General features: G+C 46.0%; 1 protein-coding gene across 1 annotated transcript in view; it reads right to left on the reverse strand.

Annotated features, from left to right (window-relative positions):
• The window catches only part of Adam12 (ADAM metallopeptidase domain 12), a 332,604-nt gene that overhangs the window by 6,798 nt on the left and 298,069 nt on the right, over positions 1-27,737 (reverse strand). Inside the window, exons 19-21 of the mRNA XM_047554551.1 lie at positions 24,938-25,073; positions 24,262-24,370; positions 22,315-22,488 (exon numbers count right to left, since the gene is read on the reverse strand). Coding sequence (XP_047410507.1) covers positions 22,315-22,488; positions 24,262-24,370; positions 24,938-25,073 — 419 coding nt within the window. The remainder of the gene's footprint in view (positions 1-22,314; positions 22,489-24,261; positions 24,371-24,937; positions 25,074-27,737) is intronic.

Here is a 27,737-nt window from a genome sequence, read left to right on the forward strand (position 1 = left end):
CTCACCTTTGCTAGTCTTCTTGCCAGCATTTTTTCTGACATTTAAAAGATGTGTTACAGACTTGTTGAGTTACAAACATTCAGACGTGGTCCTCTGCTCTCACGTGCTCACAGGCCTTGGGCGGGAGCCGACATTGCCAGTGCTACCCAGGGGGTGCATACTTTCCTGTAAGGAGCTGGTGGAAGTCTTTCAAGCACGTCACTAATCCCCTCATGGCTTCAGAATTACATCATAGGAGTGGTTCCACTCTGGCAGGACTGAACAAAGATGACTCCCTTTGCCCATCCACACAGGCTCAGTACTCAAATGCCAATTGGGATTGCTCAGTGCCTTTTCCTGGAGTTCTTCCACCCACATACTTACTGTTCAGAAAACTGACCTTGGAGTTTGAGGGGCAAGTTTGAGGAAGCTGAGGGGAGGGAAGCCATTGATCAGAGGCCGGTGCCATCAGCTAAAGGCAGCAGGCAGTGCGTGCACTTGACTTTTATGGGGTTTTAGCCAAGACCAGTGCTCTGGGATTTGTGCAAATCTCTTTGACTTCTGAATCTGAATTTCTTCCTCTAGCAAATGGGAGAAAACAAGGCCTATCGCAGAGCATTGTTGTGAGGACTAAATAAAATAATGCACAGGAAGTTCCCAACACATAGACAATAATATCAGCATTCCCTCATGGCACACATTTAAAAAAGCTTAATGGAAATAGAAGAGCAACGGAAAAAGTATAATAGCAAAATCACAAGTCACCTCTTTTCATGGGGCCCACCCTTGGCTACCCCGAGGAGCGGGCGGGTCAGTAAGTGTTGGACATAACGCCCCCCTGGGGCCCAGGGAGAGGCTGGGTGCCAAGGTACAGTCTGCTTTGGACCTTGGGGAACTCATGAATGCATAGAAGGTCTATAGGAAATGGTACTGGGCCCTTCAGGGAGAGAACAGTCTAACAAAAAGATCTAATGTACTGGGAAGTTGGGGCTGGAGGATGGTGGATCCCAGGAGTACAAGACCAACCTGGGCAACATGGGAAGACACTGTCTCAGAAAACAAAATCCAAATAAAATATCGTATCGCAGGACTCAGTATTTCATCATCCGGGAACACTCAAAAATGATTTAGAAAAATGGCAAGAAGATAAGAGGTACTCAGCTCCAACCAGCTGTTCCATGAGATTGAACCAAGTCAACAGGTGTGCAGATGCATGTTAGGTGGGGTGGTTTGTAGGAAAATGCTGGAATATAGCTGCAGAGAGTAGTGATCAGGTGATACCCAAAACACTGATTTTAGAATAAGAGAAACAGAGTCACTGTCATCGGGCTCAGTGTGGTGCTGGATGGGGGAGATGCCCGTCAGCAGGCTAAAAGAGTCCCAGCGATCTCTAGGATAGTAGGTTCTGCCACCTGGCAAGCAGGAGACCTGGGCAGTGCACAGTGGGCCGTTGCAGGAGAAGAGGTCCCGGCACTGCCAGCAAGTTCACACAGTGCTGTAGCGGGGAACCATCTTGAGAAGGGTCCATGGCAGGGGCTTCTCACCTCCCGAGCAGCAAGTTTTTGTTTCTAAGACCCAACAGCCTCTTCCTTTCACTAACTCCATGGTCGCCAACACAGAGTTTAGGTGCAAGGAAGTGACTGTGATAAAGATCTTGAGAATTCTAGGCAGTGGGAAATGTGGCCTTCGAGGCACAGAGAAGCAGAGGGCATTTCCACTTAAAATCGGTGGGTTGGCCTCTGTGAGCCCAGTGTGTTTGAATTCACAAGGGCTAGGGTCTAGGAGTGCTGAGCCAGGGCTGGCAAAGTGCTTGGTCGCCACAAGGTCCCACCACAGTGCGGATGCCACTGTCTGGCCACTTCCTCCATGCTCAGAAGCATTCAGAGGACACATTGCGATGCTTGGACATTTGTTACGCCCCTGAGCACACTGACCGAGAGTGTCTGGGTCAAGGGTGTGCAAACCCCATCAGTCTACAGGCTTGGTGGGTGAGGGGCTAGCAGGGGCTCCTCCTGTCACCAAGCCCCATCCCTGGGTGCAAAGAGAGAAGCCTGGAGAGTGAATTTAGCCCTTTTATGGACAACCTTACCTTAGCCCTCGGGTGGGCAAGGAGGGATGGAGCTCACCTACAGACTGCCTAACTGGTTTGGACTGTGGAGGCTGGAACAGAGAAGGAACATACCATACTGCAGACAACCTGACCCACAAGCCCTCCTCCCATGCCTGTGGAGTCCAAAATTAGAGGTCCCAAAAAGAAGTGTCTGCAGTTTAAACACCTCAGCAAGGAAAAACCTTTGACATTTTTTCTTTTGTTTTCCTTTATTATTCTTTTCTTTCATGCTTTGATTTTATACATATATTTAAATTTTTTAAAATTTGTTTTAATTGGTTAATTTTATATATTTTAAAATTATTTTTCTCTTCTCATTGCATTTATTCCCTTCCCCCTTTTCAAAAAAATAATTTTTAATTTTATTTTCATTAACGTCTAACATTTTAGCCTGTTCTATATTATTGCTGCCCTTCCTTTGCCATAGTTAGTGGTGGTGTTGATGTTGTTTTTAATAGGTTCTTATTGTATATATGTGGTTTAAGTTGTTGCTGGTACTGGTGGTGGTTTTCTCCTCTCAAAGCAGGGCTGAGGATTGAACGGGCACTTTGAAAATGTTGGTAAGTAGTTGATGCTGAGCTATACTCCCAGCCTTGTTGAAAGAAATTGTACCTTACTCTATCCAAGACCTTGTCCTGCTCAAACCTTGGTGGAAACCTCAACTTAAAAAAGGGAGAGGTGAAACACCCCAGCTGATGACCCAACACCAGAGTAGGGCAGTCCTGAAGACCCATTACTGGACCATTCACCTCCTTAGAAATAACATACTGTCAGGCCACCTCACTCATGAGGGGCCCTCACACAGATTGCTCCCGGACCCTAGTAGAATGCACAGTGCTGAGAAGTCTGGAGGAGCAACCAAAGAGTATACCTCATATACACCACTGTCTGTATCACACATGCCTAAGCTAGCAGCAGGATCCCACTCATGGAAGTCCTACAGAGAAAGGGCCCCTCAGGTTCTGATACAGTACCACAGTCAAAATTCACCAAGCACAGCCTAAGAAGCCACAGGGAAACTATAATGCAAAGTCCATTTGGAATTAAACTCAACACTGCACAATAAGCCAATATCCCAGGGCACACTATCAACAAAAAGCTGCTAAGAGCCTTCCATAATAGAGACACTTCCATTCCAACAGAAGTGCAAAACTCAGCAAAGAAGCACACACACACACACAAAATGAAAAAACAAGCAACACAACTCTCAAATCCATAACTCCCTAGTAACTGAATCCCTAGATACTGAAGCGGATGTAATGCCAAATAATTAAAAAATTGTTAAAATGATCAGTGAATTCAAAGAAGATATGAATAAACAGCTGGAGGAACTAAGGAAGACAATGGATAAGAAAGAGCAATTCAATAGAGATTCTGAAAAAGAGCCAAACAGAAATCTTGGAAATGAAAAGCTCAATAAGTCAAACAAAAAACTCAGCTGAAGCTCACTGATAGACTAGATCAACAGAAGAAAGAATATCAGGGCTTGAAGAGAGGGTGAATGAACAGGCACATTCAGACAGTAATAAAAAGAAAAGTATGAACGGAACATACAAGATCTTTAGGACAACAGTAAAAGACTAAACTTACAGGGTTGCGGTTGTGGCTCAATGGTAGAGCGCTTGCCTAGCATGTGTGAGGCACTGGGTTTGATTTTCAGCATTGCATATAAATAAATAATAAAGATCCATCAACAACTTAAAAAAGACTGAACTTATAACCCACAGGTTTAGATGAAGAAGTAGAACTACAGGGATATGTCATAAAATCCACCGTGAAGTAATAGCAAAGCATTTCCTAGATCTTGGGTATGATTTGGACATCCAGGTGCTAGAGTCATTCAGAACCACAAATAAACATGACCAAACACCTCTCCATGACATATTATAAACTGCCAAAAATATAGAATGACAAAACAAAAAGAATGTTAAAGACTACAAAGAGAAGCTTCAAGTCATGTATAAAAGCAAAACTATCAGAATAACACATATCTCACCAGAAACTCTAAAGGCCAGGAGGGCATGCAATGGTATGTTTCAAGATCTGGAATAAAACAACTGTCAACCTAGGTTACTTTATCCAGCAAAGTTACACTTCAGAAGGGAAGAAGAAATAAAGACCTTCCAATATAAGCATCTAACCAAGAGAATTGTGACCACTAAACCAGAATTGTAGAAGAGACTCAAAGGAATCCTACTCTCAGTTGAAGAAGCAAGATAAACACAAGCATAGGAGCACGGGAAAGAATAAATCTCACTAGAAGAATAATTAAACAAGTGAGGAATAGGAAAAAAATGTATTTCAGCAAAACATTGAACCTCTAAGATGAATAAGAGAGAAAGAAACAATTCTCAAAACAACAAAAACAATGAAATCTCAGGATCTTGTAATTTCTAAGTAATAACACTGAATGGAAATGTTCTGAATTCTCCAATGAAAAGGCGCAGACTAGTTGGTTGTATCAAAAAAACTATTTGCAAGAAATTTATCTCACTGGAAAAATGATACAGATTGAAAGTGAAAGGATGAAGAATCATATTCTAATCAAATGGAATCTAAAAGCAAGCAGGAGGAGCTATACTTGTATCCAACAAAATACACTTCAAACCAAAATTGGTCAGAAGAGACAAAAATGTCACTACCTATTGATAAAGGGAATAAATCATCAAAAGATCAAAAGATATACTTATTATAAATATATATGCACTGAATGTGGGGAGAGATAAACCCCAATGCAATAAAAGTGGTGACTTCAATACTTCATTCTTACCAATAGATTGATGTATTTTATTGTTTGGAAAATCTGAGTTAAATGACACTAGAGATCAAATGGACTTAACAGAGATCTACGGAATATTCCACCCCAAAACTACCATTACCCTGCTATATTCTCTTTATTGGCACACAGAATATTATCCCAAATTGATCATATTTCAGGCCATAAGGCAAATATTAACAAATACAAATACATTGAAATAATTTCTTGCATCTTCTCAGATTATAATGGAATGAAATTAGAAACCAGCATCAAGGGTAACTGCAGGAAATATGCAAACATACAGAGATTGAACAACCCACTCCTGAATGAGCAGTGGGTCACTGAAGAAATCAGGAGGAAACTAAGAAATTCCTAGAATCAAATGAAAATGAAAATACAACCTATCAGAACCTATGGGACACAGCAGTTGTAAGAGGAAAATGTATAGCTGTATGTGTCTACATTAGAAAACAGATCTCAAATAGGTAACTTAATGATGGGTATCAAGGTCCTAAAAAAAAGAAGAAAACCCAGAATCGAAGGAAGGAAAGAAATAAAGACCAGAGCAGAAATAAATGAAATAGAACAATATAAAGGATCAATGAAACAGAGTGGGTTTGCTGAAAAAACAGACAAAATTGATGACCTTTTAGCTAAACTAACGAAAAGAAAGAGAAGACCCAAATTAATAAAGTGAGGGCTGAAAAGGGATGCCACTGAGATCCAGAGGATCATTAGGGACTATTTCGAGTAAGTATGTGGTGTTAAATTGGAAGAATGGGCACATTTTTAGATACACATATCCTACCACAGCAGAACCAGGAGCATTTAAAGAGTCTGAACAGAATATAGCCAGGGGAATCTGCAGCCGTAATGACAAGTTCCCAGTAAAACAAAGGCTGGGATTGGCATGGATTCACAGCTGAGTTTATCAGACTCTTAAAGAAGAACTAACACCAATGCTCCTCAAACCACTGTACAAGTAGAAGGGGAGGAAACTCCTCCAAAGTCATTGTGAAGCTAATGTTACCTTGCTACCAATACCTGATAAGGACACAACTATGGATCAATATTTTTTTCTTAACTCATCTGCATTGATTACTCTTTAAAGAGGAATATGGACTTGGGTACTACGTATTTCCATTCACAAGTCTTAGTAAGTTACTTACTTTTGATGTACATAAACACAAAGATCCCCAATAAAATACCTGCAAATTGAATTTGGCTTCACATTCAAAAGACTATTCACCATGGTCAAGTTGGTCTCATTCCAGGGAAGGAAGGTGTGGGTTCAACATAAGCAAATATAACACGTTTAGAACCAAGAATAAAAATCACATGATCATCTATCTCAATAGATGCAGAATAATCCTTCAATAAAATTCAACATCATGATAAAAACCCTGAATAAGCTAGGTATAGAAAGATCAAACCTTAACATAATAAAGGTCATATATGAAAAACCCATTTCCAACATCATACTGAATGGGGGAAAACTGAATGCATTTCCTCCAAAATCAGGAATGAGACAAGGGTATTCTCAGTCTTACTACTTCTATTCAACATAGTACCAGAAACTATCCAGAGCTGTCAGGTAAGAGAAAGAATAGGTCTACAGATAGGAAAGGGGAGAGTCAAATTATTCCTGTTTGCAGATGGTAGGATTCTATCTCTAGAAAAACCTTGGAGTTCACCGAAAAGCTCTCAGACTTGATAAGCAAATTCAGCAAAATAGCAGGATACAAAATCAATACACAAAAACCATCAACAATGAACTCACAGAGAAAGAAAGTGTCAAAACAATTCCATTTACAATAGCCTCAGATTAAAAAAAAAAAAAAAAAAGGTACCTAGAAAGACACCTAACCAGGGAGGTCAAAGATCTCTAGGATGAAAATGATAAAACACTGAAGAAAGAATCAAAGAAGATTCCAGAAGATGGAAAGGCATCCATGGCTGGGAGAATTAAGACCATAGTACCCAAAGTGACCAATAGATAGGTTCAACACAATCCTATCAAAATACCCAAGTCATTCTTCATAGAGAAACAACAACAATACAAAAAATTCCTAAAATCCCTATGGAAGCAAGAGAGACCCTGAATCTCCAAAGTCATCCTAAGCACAAAGAACAATGCTGGCAGCATCACAATGCCCAATTTCAAATTATACTAGAGCCACTGCAGCAAAACGGCATGGTATTGGCATCGAAATAGACACGTAGGCCAATGGAATGGAACAGAGAACCCAGGGATACATCCACGCATCCGCAACTATGGGATTCTCAACAAAGAGTTAAAACCACGTCAGAGAAGACAGCCTCGCCACACCCACCTGCAGAAGACTGAGACCAGATCCCTCTCACCCTGTACGAAAATCAGCTGGAAATGGATGGAAGACCTAAATGTAAGAGCTGAGACTCCGAAACTACCAGGGGACAACATAGGAGAGACTCTTCATGATGCAGGCACCGGCAACAACTTCCTGAACAGACTCCAGCAGCTTAGGAAATACTAGCAGGAGCGGACAAAGGGGATGGAGTCAATTAAAAAGTGTCTGCTCAGCAATCAATCAATAGAATGAAGGGATAACCCACAGAATGGGAGAAAATCTATGCCAGCTATTCATCTATCAGGATTAATATACAGAATGTATAATGAACTTGAAAAATCCCACAACAAAACAGCAATCCAATTAACAAATGGGTAAAAGAGTTTAAAGAGACACTTTTCAGAACAGGTACAAATGGGAATAAATATGTGAATAAAATGCCCCAATTCTTCAGCAAACAGGGAAGTGCACATCAAGGTTATACCGAGATTCTATCTCAGCCTGGTCAGGATGGCTACTAACAAGAACACAAAAAATAAACAATGCTGGTGAGGATTTGCAGAAATAGAAATCCTCATACACCACTGGGGGAATATTAATTAGCACGGCCACTGTGGAAAATAGTATGCAGGTTCCCCACAAAACTAAAAATGGAACTGCCACACAAGACAGCTATCCCAGTCCTGGTTATATAGCTGAAGGACTCAAACTCAGCACACCACAGGGACACCTGCACGTCCAGGTTCACTGAAGCACTGTCCACGCTAGCCAAGTTATAGAACCAGCCTAGATGCCCGTTAGCAGACGAATGGATAGAGAAAATATGGTGTATACACACAGTGGAGTGTGATTTGGCCACAGGGGGAGCGGTGCCATGGCATGCAGGAAAATGGATGGAGCTGGATATCATCATGTCAAACACAATAAGCCAGACTAGGAAAGACAAGTGTCACACATGGTCACTCATGTGGAATCAAGAGAGGGAGGGAGGGAGGAAGGGAGGAAGGAAGGAAGGAGGAAGAAGGAAGGAGGAAGGAAAGGGATGCCATGGAAGTCGAAGGGGCTTATTAGGTAAGGAGGAGACCAAGGGAAAAGGGAAGAGAAGAGGAGGTAGATGGATCATGCCATACACATGTGTGAAACTGTCACAGGGAAACCCATTGTTTTGTGCAATTGATGTGCACTAGTACTTATAATAAAAAATGATTTTAAAACACTTGGGTTGAATTTCTCATTGTACTTATCAACACTAAAATTCTCTCTCCAGCCATTATAGAGCTCAATTGAAAAATGCAATAGGGCATACTGGACTAGGAAAGAGCCATTGAACCAGGGGCAGACTTATAAGTGACATTTCTACATTGGATTTCATTAAAGGAAATATTAACAGGCTGGAACACAAAGCCAATTCCTTAGCCAGGGATGAAGCCCTGTATGGCCTCCAAGCATGGGCTGCGGATCTATTCAACCAGGCAGCATTCACTAGCTCCAGAGCACATGTGGTTTCCTTGTGGGCAGGGAGTAGATGATGGCTGTCCCTTCCTCGGGTTGACGTGAAGACTGAATTTGGAAGCTCTCAGCGTGCTTACTCTGAGTCAGTGCCAGCTGCTGTGCTGCTCTGCAGCCAATTGATGGACAGAAAGCACCACAAACTACTAATAAACTTTGGGTAATGAACTAAGGCTACAAATCCAGCTCCATTCCTATAACGGAAAACTAGGAGCAAGATATCAGTGTGTATTACAGAAATGAATGTGCACACTCATAAAATTAAAAGACTTTAGGGATTAAATAACTCATTACTAAATGATACAAGTTTTGCTGCTAAGTATGACAAAGTATCTAGGCTTGGCAGTAAAGATAATGTCAGGTTTTCATTGTAGCTGCAGGAAAAGTGAGGCAATGCTACAGACTATCATAATGTAGTTGAATTTATCATGGAAACGGAAGATAATTAGGTTGGCTCTTCATTCTGGTTTGCTGGGACATCCCCAACTTATGCTGATGGGCTTGTTTAATTATTAATCATGATCTCAGATGTATTCCTTGCTTTAGAGGATAAACAACATGGTCACCATAGTCACAAAACCCCAAGCAGCTGGATGCTGATGGAAAGCTCTGCCTTTGGATCTGGAGACAGCACAGACTGCTATTTGCTTCCTCTCACCACGACCAGGAAATGGTTCAGAGAGAAGCACAAAACAGGCCACATGCAAAAATGGTGCCGGGCAAGATGCTGGCTTCCTGCCAGTGCTAATGGGACTCGATGGCCCTGGAACAGCAGTTTTGGTCAGGAAGATGACCCTCATTTTTCAGGTGAACTGGGGCAAGGAGCCCCTTCTGCACATGCTGTGACTTGGTACAAGTTCAGGTCCTCTTCTGGTGTCACTGTTCATGCTGCTTTTGCAAAGCCTGAACCTGGGCTTCCTGGGCAGCCCAGCCTAGGGGCCCTGGGGTTTGTGGCAGGGAGCTGAGCAGGGACTCCAGGCTGCTCTCGCTCTATAAATATTTCTTTAGATCTGTTTTCATTTTAAACAAGGAAACCTCATTCCTCTTGCCTCTCAACTTCCAGACACTGGAGAAAAATCCAGGGACACCGTTAGATGGTTTGGTCCAACACTTTCTGCTTACTTTCTAGCAAGAGTCGCATATTTCAAAGTTTTTAGAGATTAAATGGACATTTTAAAATCCAAGTCTGTCTCCTCTTCCTTGACCATCATTCTAAGGAATTCTCAACTGCTATCAGCTTCCATCTGATAAGAATAAACATAACCTGTCATCCAGAGATTTCTGCAGGAAGACTGGTGGCATCACCAGAAAGCACCAGAGATGCCACGGCATCTCTGCCTGCATGCTGTCAACACACCTCACTGTGTGTGTCCAGCCCATCTCCGGCTAAATATAAACAAACAAATAAAAAATGAAAAATAGAAAATCTGGGAATTATGGCTACAGAAGAATAGAAATGTAATAAGCCACACCAGTGTAGGCATTACAGAACTAACCCAAGTTGAGTTGGGGGAGGGTCTTCCATATCCAGTTATGGCAGGATGGTCACTGTGACCCACCCTGTTTCTAAAAACCATTGCAATTGTTGGATAAGATATGCATTTTAAATTTTTCTTACAAGCATCAGATAGCTACAAAATGGAGAGAGAGTACAGTATCATCAGGCCAAAAATCTAAGCAGAAGCAGTAGTCAGTGGAGGTAAGTGGTACATGGAAGCTGGAGGCATCTATCAAATTGGGGAAACTGAGTTTTGGTTTTGAAACCTTTTCACAGGAATACAGGAATCAAAGTTCAGGACCTTTGAGCAGAAATCAAGACCCTGGTTTATGGACATCATTGTCTCCCTGACCCCTCTCCATAAAGTCAGGCTCTGTAAGGGAAACCTCAGGTTAGGAGTTTCCTACTGTTTATCCTCAGGGACTACAAAGAGAAGTCCCTTGGTGCTGGGCAGACTGTGCTAGGAAAATAAACCTGTAGCCCCAAGCCATCCTTGAGGCCTTAAAGCTGAAATCACATCAGGTGGATGGTTCAACAAGCACAGAGCCATTTAAGGTGGTCACGAGTGGTGGTGACCCGGGCATCTGGCAAGGCAAAACCGACCCTCCGTGTAGGGACACATCTTCATCCAACACCTCACAGGTTATGTCCCTTCCCCACCTGCCCCAGCTCATGGTAAATAATCAGCAGCAGTAGACATCTCAGCAGCATCACGCTCCAGACTTCAGATTCTGGAATTATTGGAACAAATTTCCTTACTGTGCTTAAAGAAATAAAAGACAAGTTAGCATATTTCAATTTGGGACAAAGAGAATGAGAAACAAAAAATAAAACTAGAACAAAGATGAGTATAAGTAAAAATTATATGGAGGGAAGGACAAGGTGACACATGTATGTGAATTTAAAAATACTAGATGTTGTTTACAAATACTTTTTTATATATAAAAATACCCAAAGTCTCTACAAAACATCAAATTTAAGACAGTGAGTTTATCTGGAGAGGAACTGACTTTCTCTGTAATCTTTGTCCTGTTTTTTTTTTTTTAGGGATCATATGCGTATTATATATCTGATATTTAAAGAGCATATATGTAGAATAACAGACTGATGGCTATTTTTTTGTAAAATAAATGTGGATAAATTTTAGATCATTTTTATTTTTCTATATTTTAAATATTATAAAAGCTAGCAAAACAGAAAAAAAAATTTCAATTTCTGGATCAAAGTAGAAAACAAAAGAGAAAATAAAGACTATTTTAAAAATATAAAATTTAGTACAAATTAGAACAAACAAGTACAGGTAAAGCCCGGTATAGAGAGAAATTCTTTAACTCAAATACTCAAGTATATTGAAAAACAGCAAAATATAGATACAAATGAAAAAAGGATCTAATATATGTTAGAGAAACAAGGAGATAGCAAAGATAAAGGCATATAATACTCAGAAAAATAGAAAAATTATCACTTATCCAAGGTTTATTTATGCATATTTTCTAACAACGTTGGATACTTTAAGTCAACGTTGGATATTATGAAGCCACACAAGGCAGCTGCCCTCATCATCTGGACCCTGTGGAGGGGAGATGACAGGGGCACGGAGGTCTCACGGTAGCACAGTGACAGTAACACTGTACTGTTCTGTAAAGCCACAAGCAGATTCTCTAAAGGGCTGGTGGAGTCGGGAATCAGGTGAACACAACATAGAAAAACGTGGTCCACAGAAGGCGTGAGTGTGCTGAGGATTTCCAGCTCACCTAGCAAAAATAGTTAAGCTCCTACTTTATTTTACACACTAATATCAACAGCAAGTGGATCCAATATTTAAATGTGAAAATGAGCATGAAACTAAGAATCTTGGTGTGGTCTGGATTTTCTAAACACGACAATAAAAAATGGCTAGGATGAAAAGGTGATTCATGAAAAAGAAGAAAAAAATGGATCTTAAATCTGTGGAAAGATGTTCCACCCTACATATAGGAAGGAAAGTAGACGCAGGTTTTTTTTTTTAACTTATTGGATTGGCAAAGATAAATCTCTGAACATATTGTCACTGGGTAAAGAGCTGGGGATGGGAAATTGGGTTCAGAGGGAGTTCTGCCCAATCCATCAAAGTTCTAAAGGCGTGCGTGGCCTTTGCACGGCGATCGTGGCTTCAGGAATTTATCCTACCGTCATCCTGGGCAGAAATATGCCTGTTTGAAGTAGCGAATGCTGGGGGCAAATCCACATGGCCCTCGGCCAGGGACAGGTTTAAATAAGACATGTTGTAGCTCATGGTGACACACCTGGGAGCCAGTGGAAAGGACGAGGCACCTGGAATAAGGATGTGATGTGCTGTCCTTTGAATGCAAACCAAGGACATGAGGCGAAGCAAGAACAATGGGAAGGTGAGGTTGCCAAAGCTGGGAGACAAAATTTCACTGTACTCATCCCCATTTTAAGTGTTTGAAAATTTCCCTAATTGAGAGAGAGGTGGGGGTGGAACCTGAAGTAGACTGAGACTTGTCACCATAACCCACATTGTTTTCTGTGGAAGCCGGTAGCAGGGCTTGCCTCTGCGAAGGCAGGGGCTGGCAGGTGGAGGTGCCCTCCATACACTGAGATGCTTGATTACAGCCACATCACCTATTAGACATGAAGGGCAGGACACTGGGCACCAGTTTTTCATGTGTGATCTGCATGTTTATAATGACAGAAGTGAGTGGAAAACAAACACTCCTTTTAATATTGTAATGACTACCCTGGCAATTTTGTGTTCTCTGAAGTTATTCATCTCCACAGAGGGGAAGAGAGGGCAGGGAGATACTTCCACTGTAGTGTAGATCTTTAAAGATGGTTGATAATGTGAATGGGGTTGTAATGTGAATAATTAGGCTGTTAGGTTTCCATAAAACCAAGGAAAGTTCATCTAAAGTTTCTCAAGCACTGGGCAGGTGGAGGTAGAAGTTAACAGGAGTCTTAAGACCTTGGGAGCCATGTTTTAAATTTATAGAAGGACTGGACTCAAATTTTCTTTAATCCATGAGCCATTGAATTTGATGTACCCATAGAGAATAGCAGATGCTGTGACGAAACCTAGTTTACACCATCTGAAGCTTACATCAGCGTATTTCCTATAGGTCTAACCCGCACAAGGGACTTTGGTGGGCCTGAGAGGAACAGCCCTACCAGGCCTCTGAACGGGGCAGAACAGGTGCATAGGTAGCCCAGCTCCAGCAGAGGCAGGGGGCCTCCCGGGACTCTGGGGAAGCTCAGGGCAGAGGTGGTCTTGAGGAAGGACTTGGGCACAAGGGCCAGACCGGAAAGCAGAGGGCAGCCCTGAGGCTGCTGTGCTCACCCTCTCTGTTATGGGCCTGAGGTTTGCCTGAGGGAATGAGGCTTTTTATAGATTGGCTCTCTCATGCATATTTCATCTCATTTCCTCAGGACAACATATTGATGAATGGATTTCCTTTTCTCATTATGTATTGGCATTTCTGATAAACAAGGACTCAAACTGTCAGATTTCCAAACTCTACAAATCGCCAACTGCACAGGTCAGAGGGTACACGCCCCATTCATTCCGAGTTGAATTTTTTGTGTTGAAGAACAGTTTGGAAGCGTGGGCTCAGCCTCAGGCCATTACTGATGGTCCTAAAGTCACAGTTCAGATCAGTGTGTTCTGCTCACATTTCTATCTTGACAAAGTACCTGCGGCCCATGGGTAACAGCCCCAGTGAATCACTCAGTGCCCCCCCCCCCTTTTTTTTTTTTTTTGGTACCAAATTTCTTTCTTTGAAGGAATGGTACAAATTAAAGAATGTAAGTGGATGTTTTGGTCCAACTTATAGAAAAGGTGAAGGTAGCCCCAACACGCAGGCACTGCCTTGGTGACCAGGGAGGTCACTCCCATGGCTATGGGGCAGTCAGCCTAAGGTTCAGGTCTCCTTATCACTGTCTCCAGGGTGCGCTTGTCAGAGATCCGCTGCCCGTGCCCGACTCTGGGGCTCCCATCTCGCCAAGTTGGTTACAGGGTCACCCAATTCTTCGATGGATCGCACCTGGTCATTCAGGTAGTGAGTCTCAATGACGTCACACCAGTGGGGGTCATTTTTGTCAGCGGCCAGTTTGTGCAGATCCAGAAGTGACTGATCCACGCTTTTCTCCAAGTGCAGAGCACCTTCCGCTGCACAGAGCCCCTCCCAGGCGGCACGGCCTGGTTTCTTGACCTCCTGAAGGAAGATCCGGCCACCCCGACGGTACTGCGGCTTCTGTTTCTCAGCACGTTGCTGCTCCTCAGGAGACTGGAGAAGGAAGTACTTGGCAAAGTCCTTCAAAGCTGCCCCATCTCCCCCAAAGTAGGAGGAAGTGGACAGCTAGACGTGGGAGGCGGAGAGCTCCAGGTGGACCTGGTGGTTGACGGCGGCCTCCGAGGCCCGGTGGTGGTTCTGATGCACCTGCAGCGGGGACGGGACGCGGTCCTCAGGGCGCGGTGGCTGCGTGGGGCTGGAGCTGCGGCGCTGGAGCTGCGGCGGAGGCCTGGGGCGGTCGGAGGGCGCCGGAGGAGCTGGGCAGGGCTGCGGGCCCCGAGCGGCCTGCCCGGGTGGGGGTCAAGCGCCAGTTCCGTCTTTTTTTTTTTTTTTAATGGGAAGGGGACTGGACCTTTCCATGCCACCGCGGCCCCTCCTGGCTGCTTAAGCAAAGCTCAGTTGTTCTGTGGTTTTCTCCTGGAAGAGCCCGTCCCACCTGGCCAGTCTTAGGAGAGCAGTGTCGTGCACAGTTCTGACCCAGGGAGCTGTTGATGAGCCATGTGTCTATCAAAACACTGCCCTGCAGAAAACGCAGTCGCCTCCGTGAGGACCCTGCTGGCAGCCACCACGCAGCTCCTCCTACCCTCACCGTCTAACAATGTCTGATTCCAGTTAAGGCAAGAACCACGGGGTACCTGTTGGCACTATAGGCAACGCAAATGAGGAGTGAGAGCAGGCTCCGTCTACAGCCTGGAGGCCAAGGGCACCCGCCCCTCAGGCCTGGCTTCTCGGTGGCACGACTGGTAAAGAGAGGCTTGAAAGACAGCTCAGGCGGTGGGGTGGCCTCAAGTGTGCCAGCCAGCTGTTCCGCTGTGGCGTCTGCCTCCCTCCCTGACTCCCCAGGCACGCCCCTCAGGTGGGGTGCGCCCTGGCTCTCCCCGCTTGAGCCACCTTAGGAGATGGCAGTCTCCTTGCGCCTGCTCTGTAAAGTGGGGATCGTGGGCGTATCTCCTCTGTGCATCCACAGGGTAGAATTCTCTGTGCCAGCCAGGGAGTCCTTTGCTATTTTTTCTTATTTTTACAGACTGCATTTTGATTCATTGTACACAAATCGGGCACAACGTTTGCTGTTTTGTAACAATTTAAAGCACAACTTTGAAGCTCCTTGTACCCAACAACCGCTCTAAACAGTAGAAATGATGGAACTGTAGAAATTGAATCCTGCCTCTGCTGCTTTACTGGAACGTCCGTGGCAGACACATGGTACCCGAAATGGGGTTGGCAAATATTCTCATGGGCCTATCAGACTTTTTAGGAAAAGATTTTGATTCAATGACAATTATTCTGCAAAAGATGGATTCAGTTGACCTTTGAAAAATTTCCTTTTGTTCTATCAAGAAGCAGCAGCTAATCTGACAGGAAAGACAATCTTAGCACTTGGTTCAATTCTCTGTTTCACTGAGGAAAACCACTTCCTAGCGTTTTCCACTTAAATTGTCAGATTTCCAAACTCTACAAATTGCCACCCACACAGGTTTTTTTCTTAACCCCAAGAGGGTTAAGAGAACAATGACAATAAAAAATCCCCAGACTGAGTGTGACCATTGGTCAACAGGGATAGTTCAAGTGTATTCGTGGGACCAGCGTTCAGGAAAGCCGGTGGGCACTGTTGGGAGGGCCTGCTGGGGTAGAGTTGCCATGGGCCCCGGGTCCCTGCACATTCCCATGCGGTAGCAGGAGGTCGTCTTAGTCGCCACTTCTTAGCCCGCTCCTCTAGACGTGATTTTCTTTGAGCCCAGAGATTTATGACCTTGAGTATGCTTTTGATTAAATGTTAAATGAATCAATTAATCCGATGACCCAGAGTAAACTGCATGAGGGTCTCAGTCAGGCATGTCCTGGAAACCCCACAACCCCCGCAGATCTTGTCCTTGTCCCTTCCGTCTTCTGCTTGAGGAATAAAGTCTGGCAGTTGGGGCTAGCCCCTAAGTGGCCTCATGTTTTCTAGCCTTTTGTGGGTCACGCTTAGTTTTCATTTGACATTGAGCAATTTGAGTCCCTCTCTTGTGGGACAGTGGGACACTCAGTCTGTGCCCGAGCTCGCCTGGGTGGCCTGTGTTTCTTTGCTGCCTGCCACCTCCCAGGCTGCTCCTCCAGCCGCTGCCACTCCCTCCTCCCAAGCAGCTCCATGCTGACTCAGCAGGATGCTGTCCTCTCCCGCAGGTGGAACCCCGTGTGAATGCAGCCTCCCCTCCTTCCCCTAGCCGCCTCAGGCCTCACACCAGCCTCAGACTCTTCTTCGGAAGGCTTAGCATGTGGTGAGAGAGTCAGCAGGCAGAAGAAAGAAATGAGAGCGGTATCAGATGTCCCTGGCCTTCCCAGGGTTTCAGGGACTTCCTCCTCTTTGACTTGAGGGCAGTCTCAGAATCCAAAGCTGAGTGAGTGTCTGAAATCAAGGGCAAGATCCTCTCCGCTGCTGTTCCTCAGTGTGCGCCCGGCCCCACCCTCCCAGGACACCCTTTCAGGATTCTGCTTAACACATGTGCTTGGTATGCCCTTGTGTATTCTCCGCTTCATGCATATAATTCTTTTTAAGAATTCTATAGTGAAATTGACTTTTTCAGTCTTAAGACTTAAGTCTCTCATAAGCCCTCTCAGATCCATCCTTAACTTCTTAGCCCTCCTGCAACGTCTCATTTTTATTTCCTCTTCTTTCCCTTCTAGAGCCCAGCAGGAACTCTGCCCACCCTCAGTAGGTACACAAAACCTCCCCTGGTGCTTCCAAAGGGACCTGTAATATGCAAATTTGCACTGGCTTGTCTCAGCCCCCCACTCTGGTGCGTGTTTCTGGGGAACCGCAAACCTAACACACAAGCCAGGGCAAATTCGCCACCAGGCACAGAGATGTTCTGTCGTGCTCCCTGCCATAGGGGGTCTGACACCCCTTCGCTTATTCTTTTCCTCGTGGACTATTCTTTTCTCCAGCCCACACTTGGCCATTCACGCTTGGCTGGGGTTCTGGAGAGCTTGGTAGAAGCTGGTTAGAAGTGAGATGAATACACTGAATTTATTTTCCTCTAAAATAGCTGATGGGGATGAAAAAGAATTAAGCTTTGCCTCCTTTTTCAAGACTGGGGGTCTGGGATGAGGAGTTTCAATTCCAAGGATTGTTTACCATGCAGTAAATGGTACTTTGGAAAGGTAACTTCACAGACAAGAACAACTTAATTCAACTGTCCTTGATTTTTTAAAACCAAACAGAACAGTTTAGAGAAGATGAAATTTTTTCTATTAAGAACTAGCTTAGATGTGAGCTCGATCAATATAGTGTTAGTAATGGCGTTCTCTTTCCTCTAGGAATGATTACGCGGTGAATTTGGACAAATGAAGCAGGATTAGTTGTGTGGCTGTGTCAGGTGGCGCAGGGCAGAGCACAGAGAATTCTAAAATGCAGTGGATCAATAAGTGGATTCAATCTGTGCTGCCAAACAAGAGCCACCTCCAAACACTCCCCACACCTGCGTGGAGTTACTCCAGGTCTGTGTGTGGCAGGTGAGAAGCCATGAACTCACTCTGCCTCCCATGTCTTAGAAGTTTCCAGACAGACCCCAGCCTGGAATGAACAGCTGGACTTTTCAGTGAGTAGTGGCTGAAGGATAGCAAAGGCAGGGCTCTTCCAAAGCCTGCTTGAGCGGGAACCTCGAAGGCCTCACTTCTGTGGGCATGCACAGCTGGTGGGGGAAAGACACCAGTAGGGAGAAATGGCTTCCCCCATCCCACAGCCTGGGAGTGGCAGTCCCTGTTTGGCACAGTGCACAGGTGAGCTGCTTAAAAGCAGGAATAAAAAACCCCAGCTGAGGAAATCCACAGGGCAGACACTTAGGGGCTCTGAGGAAACTGGGGACATGTGCAGAGTGCTGAGTGTTGCTGTTCGCCACTTCCTCAGGTCCTCAAATAAGTCCACACACAGGCCAGGAAGCTGACGATGGGCCACTGCCTCGCACCAACTTAAATCCCCGACAGGTTAGAAAGGCACATGGAAAAACAGAACCGTGGACAGCCACCCAAGTCAGCAGAAGCGATCACGTGTGGGCCCTGCCTGCTGCTGAAACGGGAGCATGGAAGAAATGGGGGATTCACAAGGAAACATTAATATGCAGAATATCCCAAACGGGACTCTTCCTGGGCCAAAATGCAATAAAATTACAACAAATTACACCATCCATTAAGAAAGAAACTCATAATCAGGGAGACAACTCTATCTTTCAATAGAAGAAAAAAAAAGACAAAGAATAGGAGCAGATAATGCACAGAACAGTCCCTGGCAATGGATGTGGGAGCTGGCCGGTCCCTGCTTCTCATGCAGTGATGTCACATCAATAGCTTGCAGTTGGCTCTAGTGGGAGCTACATCCCCAGCCCTTCATTTTTCATGAACCCCAGCCCTTCATTTTTTTTTTTTTTAATGTTGAGACAGGGTCTTGCTAAGTTTCTAATGGTTTCACTAATTTGCTGAGGCTGGCCTTGAACTTGAGATCTTGCTGCCTCAGCCTCCCAAGTCACTGGGTTTATAGATGTGCACCACTGTGTCCAGCACTGGCTTTTTAAAATTTATTTATTTCTTAAGAGTCAGTTTCCAGCATATCATTGGCTACTAGACATTCATGAAGCAGTTTGAATGCCAGTAACCAAAGAAATACAAAAGGTATAGAGGTCTGGACAAGGTGGACTAAGCATATTACACTCTATTCTTCCTGTTAATTACAACAAAAAAGTCTGGACGGAACTCATAAGGCAGCTGATGGAAGACTCTGAAAGTTGAGAAAGAAAGTAGACTGGCCAGTGGCCCCAGGACTCAAGGAACTACCAGTGGTGAGTCCCTGTGTGTGTGCCAGTGTCCTGGTTAGGTACATAAAAGGAAAAGACACATAAGCACACCACAGGACCTGGAAGTGACTAAACGATACCAAAGAAACAAAAATGAATCCAAGAAAAGTCTGCCCTCTGAAGCCAAAAGGGCAGCCCAGAAAACAGAAACATTTTGACCTTAAAAGACATTTCTCCAACACACTAGGAAAACCCCCTCCCTGCCCGCTCACTGAGTATCATGGCTTGGGGGGGCGGGTGTTGGCACATTCTGCTTTCCTTCTCTCCTTACAAGAGAAGGCCACGTTCCTTCCCTGGAGCAAGACTGTGGATAGAAATTTTAGAGGATTTCTCATCACCATGGAGTCTAGAAGGAAGGAGAACATCATCTTTTCAAGTGCTGAAAGAAATAACAGTCAACCCAGAATTCTACACCCAGCGAAATATCCTTCATAAATAGAAGTGAAATTAAAGACATGCTCAGATGAAGGGAAACTAAGACCTTGTCACCAATTAACTTGCTTGAAAGACTAGCTACAGGAAGTTTTCACACAGAAAGTAAGTGATAACAAAGAAAGTTGGAATGAGTAAATATAGTGGTCTCTTCTTAAGTTTTAAGACTATGTCTGGGAAAAATTTCTGAGGGTTAAACAAAGGGGTGATAAGCCACTATGAGAGAATAGGACAAAACAAAGGGGCTCCAAATCCTTAAACACAAAACTCTGTACTGGACATGCCATCATCCCTGGTTGCAGCCCATTCAGTGTCCTGAATGTCTGTATTTGGTTCTAGTAAATTCCTACTTGTTATTTTAAAAACAACAGCAAGAAGCTATATTTGGCTGAAAGCAAAAATAAGACATTTGAAGTGGTTCTCAATGTACTTAAAGGTGAAAAAGGAGGATGAATGGACCTAAAATCTGGTAGTTTCTGTATCCCACCTAAAGTGATAAAATATTGATACTAGCAGACCATAATAAGTAATGACATTTATTGTAAGATTTAGAGTAGTAGTTTTGAATTGAGGTGTTTTTTCCCCCCTTGGGGGACATTTGGCAATGTTTAGAGACATGATTACAAAGTGTTATCGCTGTCTAGCTGGTAGAGGTCAAAGATGATGCTGAACTTCCTAAACTTCAAGAAAATCCCAAATAACAAAGAATTATCCAGCACAAAATGCCAAATATCAAGCTCTGCCCTGGAGTGATCATACCTAGAACTATACAAATATACATATTTCATAACAGTTTAGTTAAATCAACGTGGGATACTAAAGAACTAAATCACAAGGATGCAGGAAAGGGAGCGCCCTGAAACAAAAACCAGAGGCAACAAACAAAATCTGAAACAACAGACTTAAATCCTAACATGACTGTGTTAAGTGTAAATGGTTTAAACTTCTGTTAAAAGATAGTGACTGGTAGAACGGATGGAAAAAATACATGACCCAACTGTATGTTGTCTACAAGAAACTCTTTTCTAATGCAATGACGTAGGCAGGTCAAAGGTAACAAAAAGGAAAAGACATACTCTGCAAATGCTGAGGGTGTTTTAAGATCAGCTGAAGTAGACTTTAGAACAGACATAGCCAGAGTAAAGAGGGACAATTCATAATGACAACAGGGACCTTACTGTTCCCCAAGAAGACACAACAATCCTAATTATGTGTATCAAAAATAGGAGAGTTTCAACATATTTGAAGCGAAAACTGATGGACTGATAGGAGACACATTCATAGCTGGACCCTTCACCCCTTCCCTCAGTACCTGATTGAACACAGGAAGGGAATGGTTGTTTTATCTATCAAACTGGAAAGGCTTTGAAATGCGGATGTTTGGTACTAGAAAATCATGGTTAGAAAGACAAAAGCAACGTGGGAACATAAATCTATACAACAGTTCTGAAAAAACATTTAACTCCCATATTCTGAGCCTTTAAATGATCAGACCTTTTTTTCAATCCACTATTTCACTTTTAAGACTTTCCTAAGGGAATAAAGAGGTCCAAAATTTTATCTATCTAGACTTTCATAACAGAGCTGCTCATAAGAGCAAAAACTAGAGACATCCAAACATGCCCACTAATGGCAAGTCCTTACATCTTTTTTGTGTGGGGGGGGTACTGGGGATAGAACCTTGGGGGCTCTAACAGTGAGCTACATTCTCAGTCCTTTTTTTATTTATTATTATTATTTTTTAAAATTTGAGACAGGGTCTTGCTGAGTTGCTGAGTCTGGTCTTGAACTTAAGATCCTCACTGGGTTTACAGGTGTGTGCTACCACGCCAGGCTCCAGAAACTAGTCTATATTCCAACAGAGTGTTACTGTTAAAATAACATTTTATAGGATTAATAATGCCATGCTCTATGGGAATGATTTTAAGGCAAAAATGCAGGTTATAAAGCTGGGTATATAGTATATAATTTAAATTATTTTAAAAACAGTTATATAAAAATTACCAATGATCTGTGTTTTCCATCTGCTGGTGTTTCCCCCCCAAGTTCTGTATTGTGAAATGCTATATTCATACTCAAAACAAACCATTACTTCCAAAAAAGCAAAAAAATGAGAAGATGTGCACAAAATATCCAACCTAAGTCTAGAACAGAGAGAGTCAATCAGTGATGAAATTTTTGTAGTTAATTTTGAAAATAAAAAATGTAAGAAAGTGTAACCTTTATTATTCTTAGAGTGACCATCTGTCTTGATTGTCTGTCTCTGGCTTATGGTCCAGGTTACTTATTAGCAGTGTCCTCTGCCCTTCTCAAAAGTATCACAGTTTAGATGATAAGTGAAAGGATCACCTTAACTATTCTGAATATTTAAAAAAATTGCTCCTAGGAAGTTAAAATACATTGTGCCCTGACTATATTCCAGCACTGTGTCCAGTGCTTCATGCCAGTGATCTCAGTCAACCATCTGAGTAGCTGAATCATCTTCATTTTATGGAGGTGCCAGGAGTCGAGCAGTTGGCTCAAGTCACACAGTGGCAAGCAGCAGGGTCTGGGTTTGGACTGCATTTGAGCGGGGCGGCCTACCTGGGTCTGCCTGAGCACTGGGTTGGCCGGCAGGGGTCTGGCAGGGCCGCTGGGTGCCCGCGGGGCCTGGTGGAGGGGTGGAAGCACTCGCCGAGGTGACTGGGGCTGAGGGACGGCAAGGGCGTTGAGGGGTCTGCTGATGTCCACGTTCTGACCCTGCGGCCATCTCCTGTCCTGCGTGGTCAGAGCAAAGAACCATGAGGCAGTGGGTTCACCACGTGGGCGATTCCACCGGGAAGGGCGGCACCCACCCTCCGCTGTAGCTGAGGGTGGCGGGTGCAGGGCGCCCACGGAAGAAGGAGCCCTTTAGTCACTCCCCCTTCGAAATTCTAACAGAAGCACATGCCCCCCCCGCCACGTCTGGAGTGGAGGAATCCGTGTTTTATTTAGATTTTCGAAAACTAATTTGACTACTAAATAGGTGTAGAACACCCGTGGAAGTGCCAAGAGGGAAGACCCCGACCTCCAGGAAATGACAGAGGAGGTGTGAAGGCAAGATGGCCCCGCGTGACAGGCTCAAGGTGACAGAGAAAACAGACGGCCGACCGGAGGGGGCCGGCCCTCGGGACGCATGCCAGGGGCTGCTCTGGACCCTGGTCCCACGGTCCCTGTGTTTAGCGACAAATGGGAACAGGCAATGCAGGGCCTTGTACTCCATGCCCCTTCCCCCCACTCCTCTCCCCCCTTCTGTCTTTTAAACCCCGGCTGCACTGAGGCGTGATTGACATGTGATTGCCGGGGACACTCAACGTGCAGGGTTTGGTGACTGCTGACCTAGGTGTACACCCACGAGGCCATCAGGACAAGCACAATCATGAACCTGTCACCCGAGGAGCTTTCTTGTCCTTCTCTCCTCCCCTACCTCCACCTCCTGCCTCTGGCCTCGGTGGATATGTGTTCTGTCACCATGAATCAGTGCGCATTTCGTAGAGTCACATACACACCTAAATGAGATCTTTTGTGTGGTTCTTTCACTCAGAATAATTGAGATTCATCCACCATATTGTGGACGTCAGTGGCTGATTCCTTCTAAACACTGAGTAGTGCTCTGCTCTGTAAATGTGTCACAGCTTGTTCCTAATTTCCCCTGTTGATGGACATCTGGGTTGTTTCAAGTTTGGGGCTCTTAAGGCAAAGTTGTGCTTTGCTGTTCTAGAGTCAGCCATTCTTGCTCACGACCCCAGGTCTGGGAGGAATGGGGGACCCCGATGAAACCCCTCTTTCTACTTTCTGGATCAAGGGAGACAAAATGGTTTATTGCCTGCTGACTATGAGATGGTGATTTTTTTTCAATCGTTTATCATTTCTTGACTTCAATCTTGTTCCCTGTTAAGATCTGAATCCTTTCATTGGATGAGTTCAACATTCAAGAATTCTTACAGATACATCAAAAACACTTGGTGGGAAAAAACTAAGCATGAGAACAAACTGGGGTAATAATTCAGTGGGGTAGCAGGAAAACAAAGCGACCGAAGGGAACCAGGAGGTGCTCTGGCCGAGGGCTCTCGCTCTTTGAAAGAACGGGGCCAACTGGCTTCCCCAGCCCTGGGCTGGAGCAGAATGGGCAAAAGTGGGGCTGAGTGACATTCATAGAAATATCGCGGAGTGACAGCAGCCACAGAAGCTCACCAAACCCAGCTGGCGGCCTCTGGAAGCTGCAGGAGGGTCCCAGTGACAGAAGCTGCTTGGGTCAGCCTGTGATTGGCGGAGTCGTGGTTTGCAGTATCCCACATGCCACGACACATCTCAGCAGGATCTCGGAGGGCTACCATGGGTCACCGTGGGCCTCCTCCAAACCCACCGTCACAGGGACCCTGACTTATCAGCAGGACCTGAATGTGCGGACTGTCTCCTGGGAATCAGCCAGGACCCCCTCCCTACCAATCTTGTGCTGCAAACCTCATGTCCTCCCAGGCCTGCCCAGGCCCATATCTGTCCAACACTCACCTTTGGGATGCTGGAGTGCGGTGGTCTGCTCGATGGGCCCTTCCCAAGGTGGGCGAGGTGCGCCTGGGCGGGCTGGGAGCCGCCGGGTGGCCGGGAGGGTCGCACACACCTGTAAGGCAATCCGACTTGCTGGCCACAGCCGTTCCTTCTCCTTGGTGTCCTTCAGCTTTGTGCATTGTGACACAATATCATTTACTTATTCTAACTGGGTGTGGCAAACACGCAAAGGAAAATGATCTAACACTCTTATCAGATTAAAAACTAGATGTGACCTTCTTTCCCCAGAGCCTCTGTTCTGTCAAATTAGCTCTTGCTCCTCATAGACCCGGCTCTGAGGTGCCCAGGGGGCGTCTGGTAAGGAGCTGGAGCCCCAGCAATGGTGGCTTTGAACGTGCTTGGACCTAAAGCCACCACATCTGGTGGGAACACCTCGGGGCCCCCAGGTGTGGTCAGACTTCCCAGCGTCAGGGTGGGAGAAAACCCATCTGCACATGTCGCCAGCACCCTGCTCAGTCACGCAACCAGCAGCACAGAGTTCAGAAGGAGTACCACACGTAGCTGCCCCCAGGCTTCCCATGCAAAGCCTGGTCCCTTCTTCCCTCAGGACAGTGACGGGAGAAGCAGCTACGTCCTCCCACCACCCTCTGGGGAAGGAAGACAGCCCCGCCCAGCCCACCTCAGCTTCTCAATGGTGGTTTTTTTGTTTGTAAACAGCAGTCGGATCAAGGTCCTCCTTTTGAGATAAACCGCAAATCCAGCAGCGAGAAGACACAGCACGGCCACCAGGGTCCCTATGGTCAAGCCTCGGTGATCTGAAACACACAGGGGCCCCGGAAGGCGGCAGTTACAGTGAAATGTGGGGGGTATCAACCTGTGACGTTTATGGCAGAAGACTCTGAAGGAACAGGCAGACTGGAGGTGAGGGACCCCGGACGATGTGCTAACAAATTAGTTTTACTCTGAAGACCGTGTTTGAGGCTCCACCTCCGCAGCCATCGTTCATTTGTGACAGGTGCTAAGCAGGATCACCATGAGGTCGGTGGGACCACGGTAGGGCCACAGGGCCTCCTGTGCAGGGCCGCAGCGGAGAGAATGGCAGAACCACAGAAGGTGACGGGAACTGCCGCTGGAGTCCCAGCACGGGGGCACCCCGGGCCACGAGGGCGGTGGCCCCTTCGCACAGCCGCCACTCCTGGGCTGCTTCTCTCAGTGCTTATGCCAGAGCCTGCTTTCTCTTTTCTTGTGTTATTTTTTATTTCCAGACACCTCAAATTAGTGAAAAGAGAAAAAGAAAGATCATAGCTTAAAGAAGCGCCCCGGGTTTTGTTCTGCCACGTTCGGGACTTGGGAAGGCGGCCTTTTGCTGGAGAACCTTTCCTCCGGGAGGAGCTGTTTCTTTTCTCTGCGGAGACCTCACCTGTGTGCAGGTCCAGGGTGGGAGGAAGGGCGCATGCAACCTGGGCGGGTTGTGACGGCAGCCGAGTCTCCCCACCTTCTGGGGTTTGTTTTCAATCCCCTGGACTGTGAGCGCCTTGAGGGCGGACACTGCCACTCGCCTGTCTCTGCTTTCCTGCCAGTGAAGATCAGGGTGTGCTTCACATAGTAGGTGCACGACAGTCCCTTCCGGCTGCTGGTGATGGCCAGGAAGGCGCCTTCCGTTAGGCAGGCCCTCGCTCAGCCTCGCTGTCCTCCACACTGAGATGCTGCCGAGCTGGACACTGAGCAGGGCTGTGACTCCGTCCGCCTCGTCCGTGCCTGCCGTGCGGGCCCCTCTCTCTCCTGCCTCTGCCGCTAGCACCTGGCCTGCCCTAGCCAGACCCTAGGCCTCTGCACAGTCAGCTCTTCCTGCGCCTGCAGATCTCTAAAGACACCCCAAGTCCCTGGAGCCTGCGGACTGCCCCTGCTGTTCCTGAGCCTCTGGGACTGCTGCCCTCCCATAATGCCCTGCCTTCCTGGACGAGCGGTTAGCAAGCCTCATGGCACCTGCTTAACGCCTCTCCAGGACTGCACAGTGGCTGGCAGGGGCACCAGACCAGAGAGCGGCGGGGACTCACATCTGCTCCCTTGGGAACGTCTTTGAGGGCAGGTGCTTACAATGACCTTCTTTTACAAAATGACAGCAACAGGGTGGGGGTGGAGTGAGCTCTGCAGGGTTCTCGCCTTCACTCTGAGTAGGAGCAGAGGAGGGTGAGGCGTCTCTGTGGGTCTGACTTTTTGGAAACCCCAAGACCTGAGTACACAGGTCACACGTGCCCACGCCCAGCGACACGGAGCACGCCGCCTTCTCCAGCTCCTCTGAACGCCACCAGTTTTACTTGATCGGAGACAGTATGGGTGGCAGCATCCTTGATGGACTAAAAAATAAGCCCTGTTATTTTTTACAAAAAAAACTTGAAGTCCTGCTGAGGTATTGAGTTGCAGCAAGAGGCCACTTGTCATCAAGGCTGCGAGGTCACTGAGGGAAGGGGATGCAGACTCGGCCCTTGCTCACCCCACCACAATGGAGGCTGGATGAGGGCAAGACTCTGGTCCTTTTCCTACTCGCTCGGGGCCTGAGGCTACTGGCGCTCTCTCAGAAACGGTGCCCAGGCTCCTTCTTATTTAGGGGGGTGACCAGGCACTCGCTGCCCTTCCTCTGTTGCTTCTGCAGATATGCCTGGGACCTTGGCCTCACCCCTGGGCCTGTGTGCTCTGCCTGGCCCTGCAGAGCTGTGTTGTGTCTGTTGTCATAGAAACGATGGCAAAGCCACACTTTCAACACTGCCAGTCACAGCAGGCCTTGGGGACTCGTGACCTCCCCTCTGGCAGCACTGGTCATGGTCTAAGCATCATGGGGGGCTCAGGAAGTGTCAAGAGGGTCGTGCAGTCCATCCCATCCATACCGCCTGCTCTGGCACCCCAGCTGCACACCTTCCTGGTTTCTTTCATTTTAAAAGGGACATCTTCAGACTTGTCCCTGAATTGCCCACCCCCGGAATCCAGAGAAAACAGCACCATACCAGGAGACCATTTTGAAAGTTGCCTGAGAAGAAATGAAGGAAGAGTTCAGGCCCAGCTGCTATCAGGAGCCTCTCTGGGGACAGACAGATTTGGGTCTCAATCTTAGCTGGGTGACACTGGGCAAGTTACTTCACTTCTCTGAGCCTCAGGTCCTGTTATCCAATCGTAATGCCTGCTTCAGAGTTGTGCAAGGAGCAGGTGACGTCAAGCGTGTGAAGGGCTCGGCCTGGCACCTGCACACACCTAAGCCACAAGTACAGCGGCTGCTCCTGCTGCTACCTTTACTAGGAGAGGGCTTCTTTCTGGCCAGGAGTTTAAAAGGCACTGAACTTCACACCTCGTGCCCCAGGGCAGAGGCTGGCCCTCTCAGAGCCTTCAGATGGGACTTGGAGTTCATGGCCACTTGGCCGTTCACTGTGGATGCTGCCTTAGCTGAGCAAAGGGTCACGGCCCAGGGAAGCAGCAAACCAGCCTCT

Source organism: Sciurus carolinensis, chromosome 5, assembly GCF_902686445.1.
Source record: "Sciurus carolinensis chromosome 5, mSciCar1.2, whole genome shotgun sequence".
Classification (NCBI taxonomy): Eukaryota; Metazoa; Chordata; class Mammalia; order Rodentia; family Sciuridae; genus Sciurus; species Sciurus carolinensis.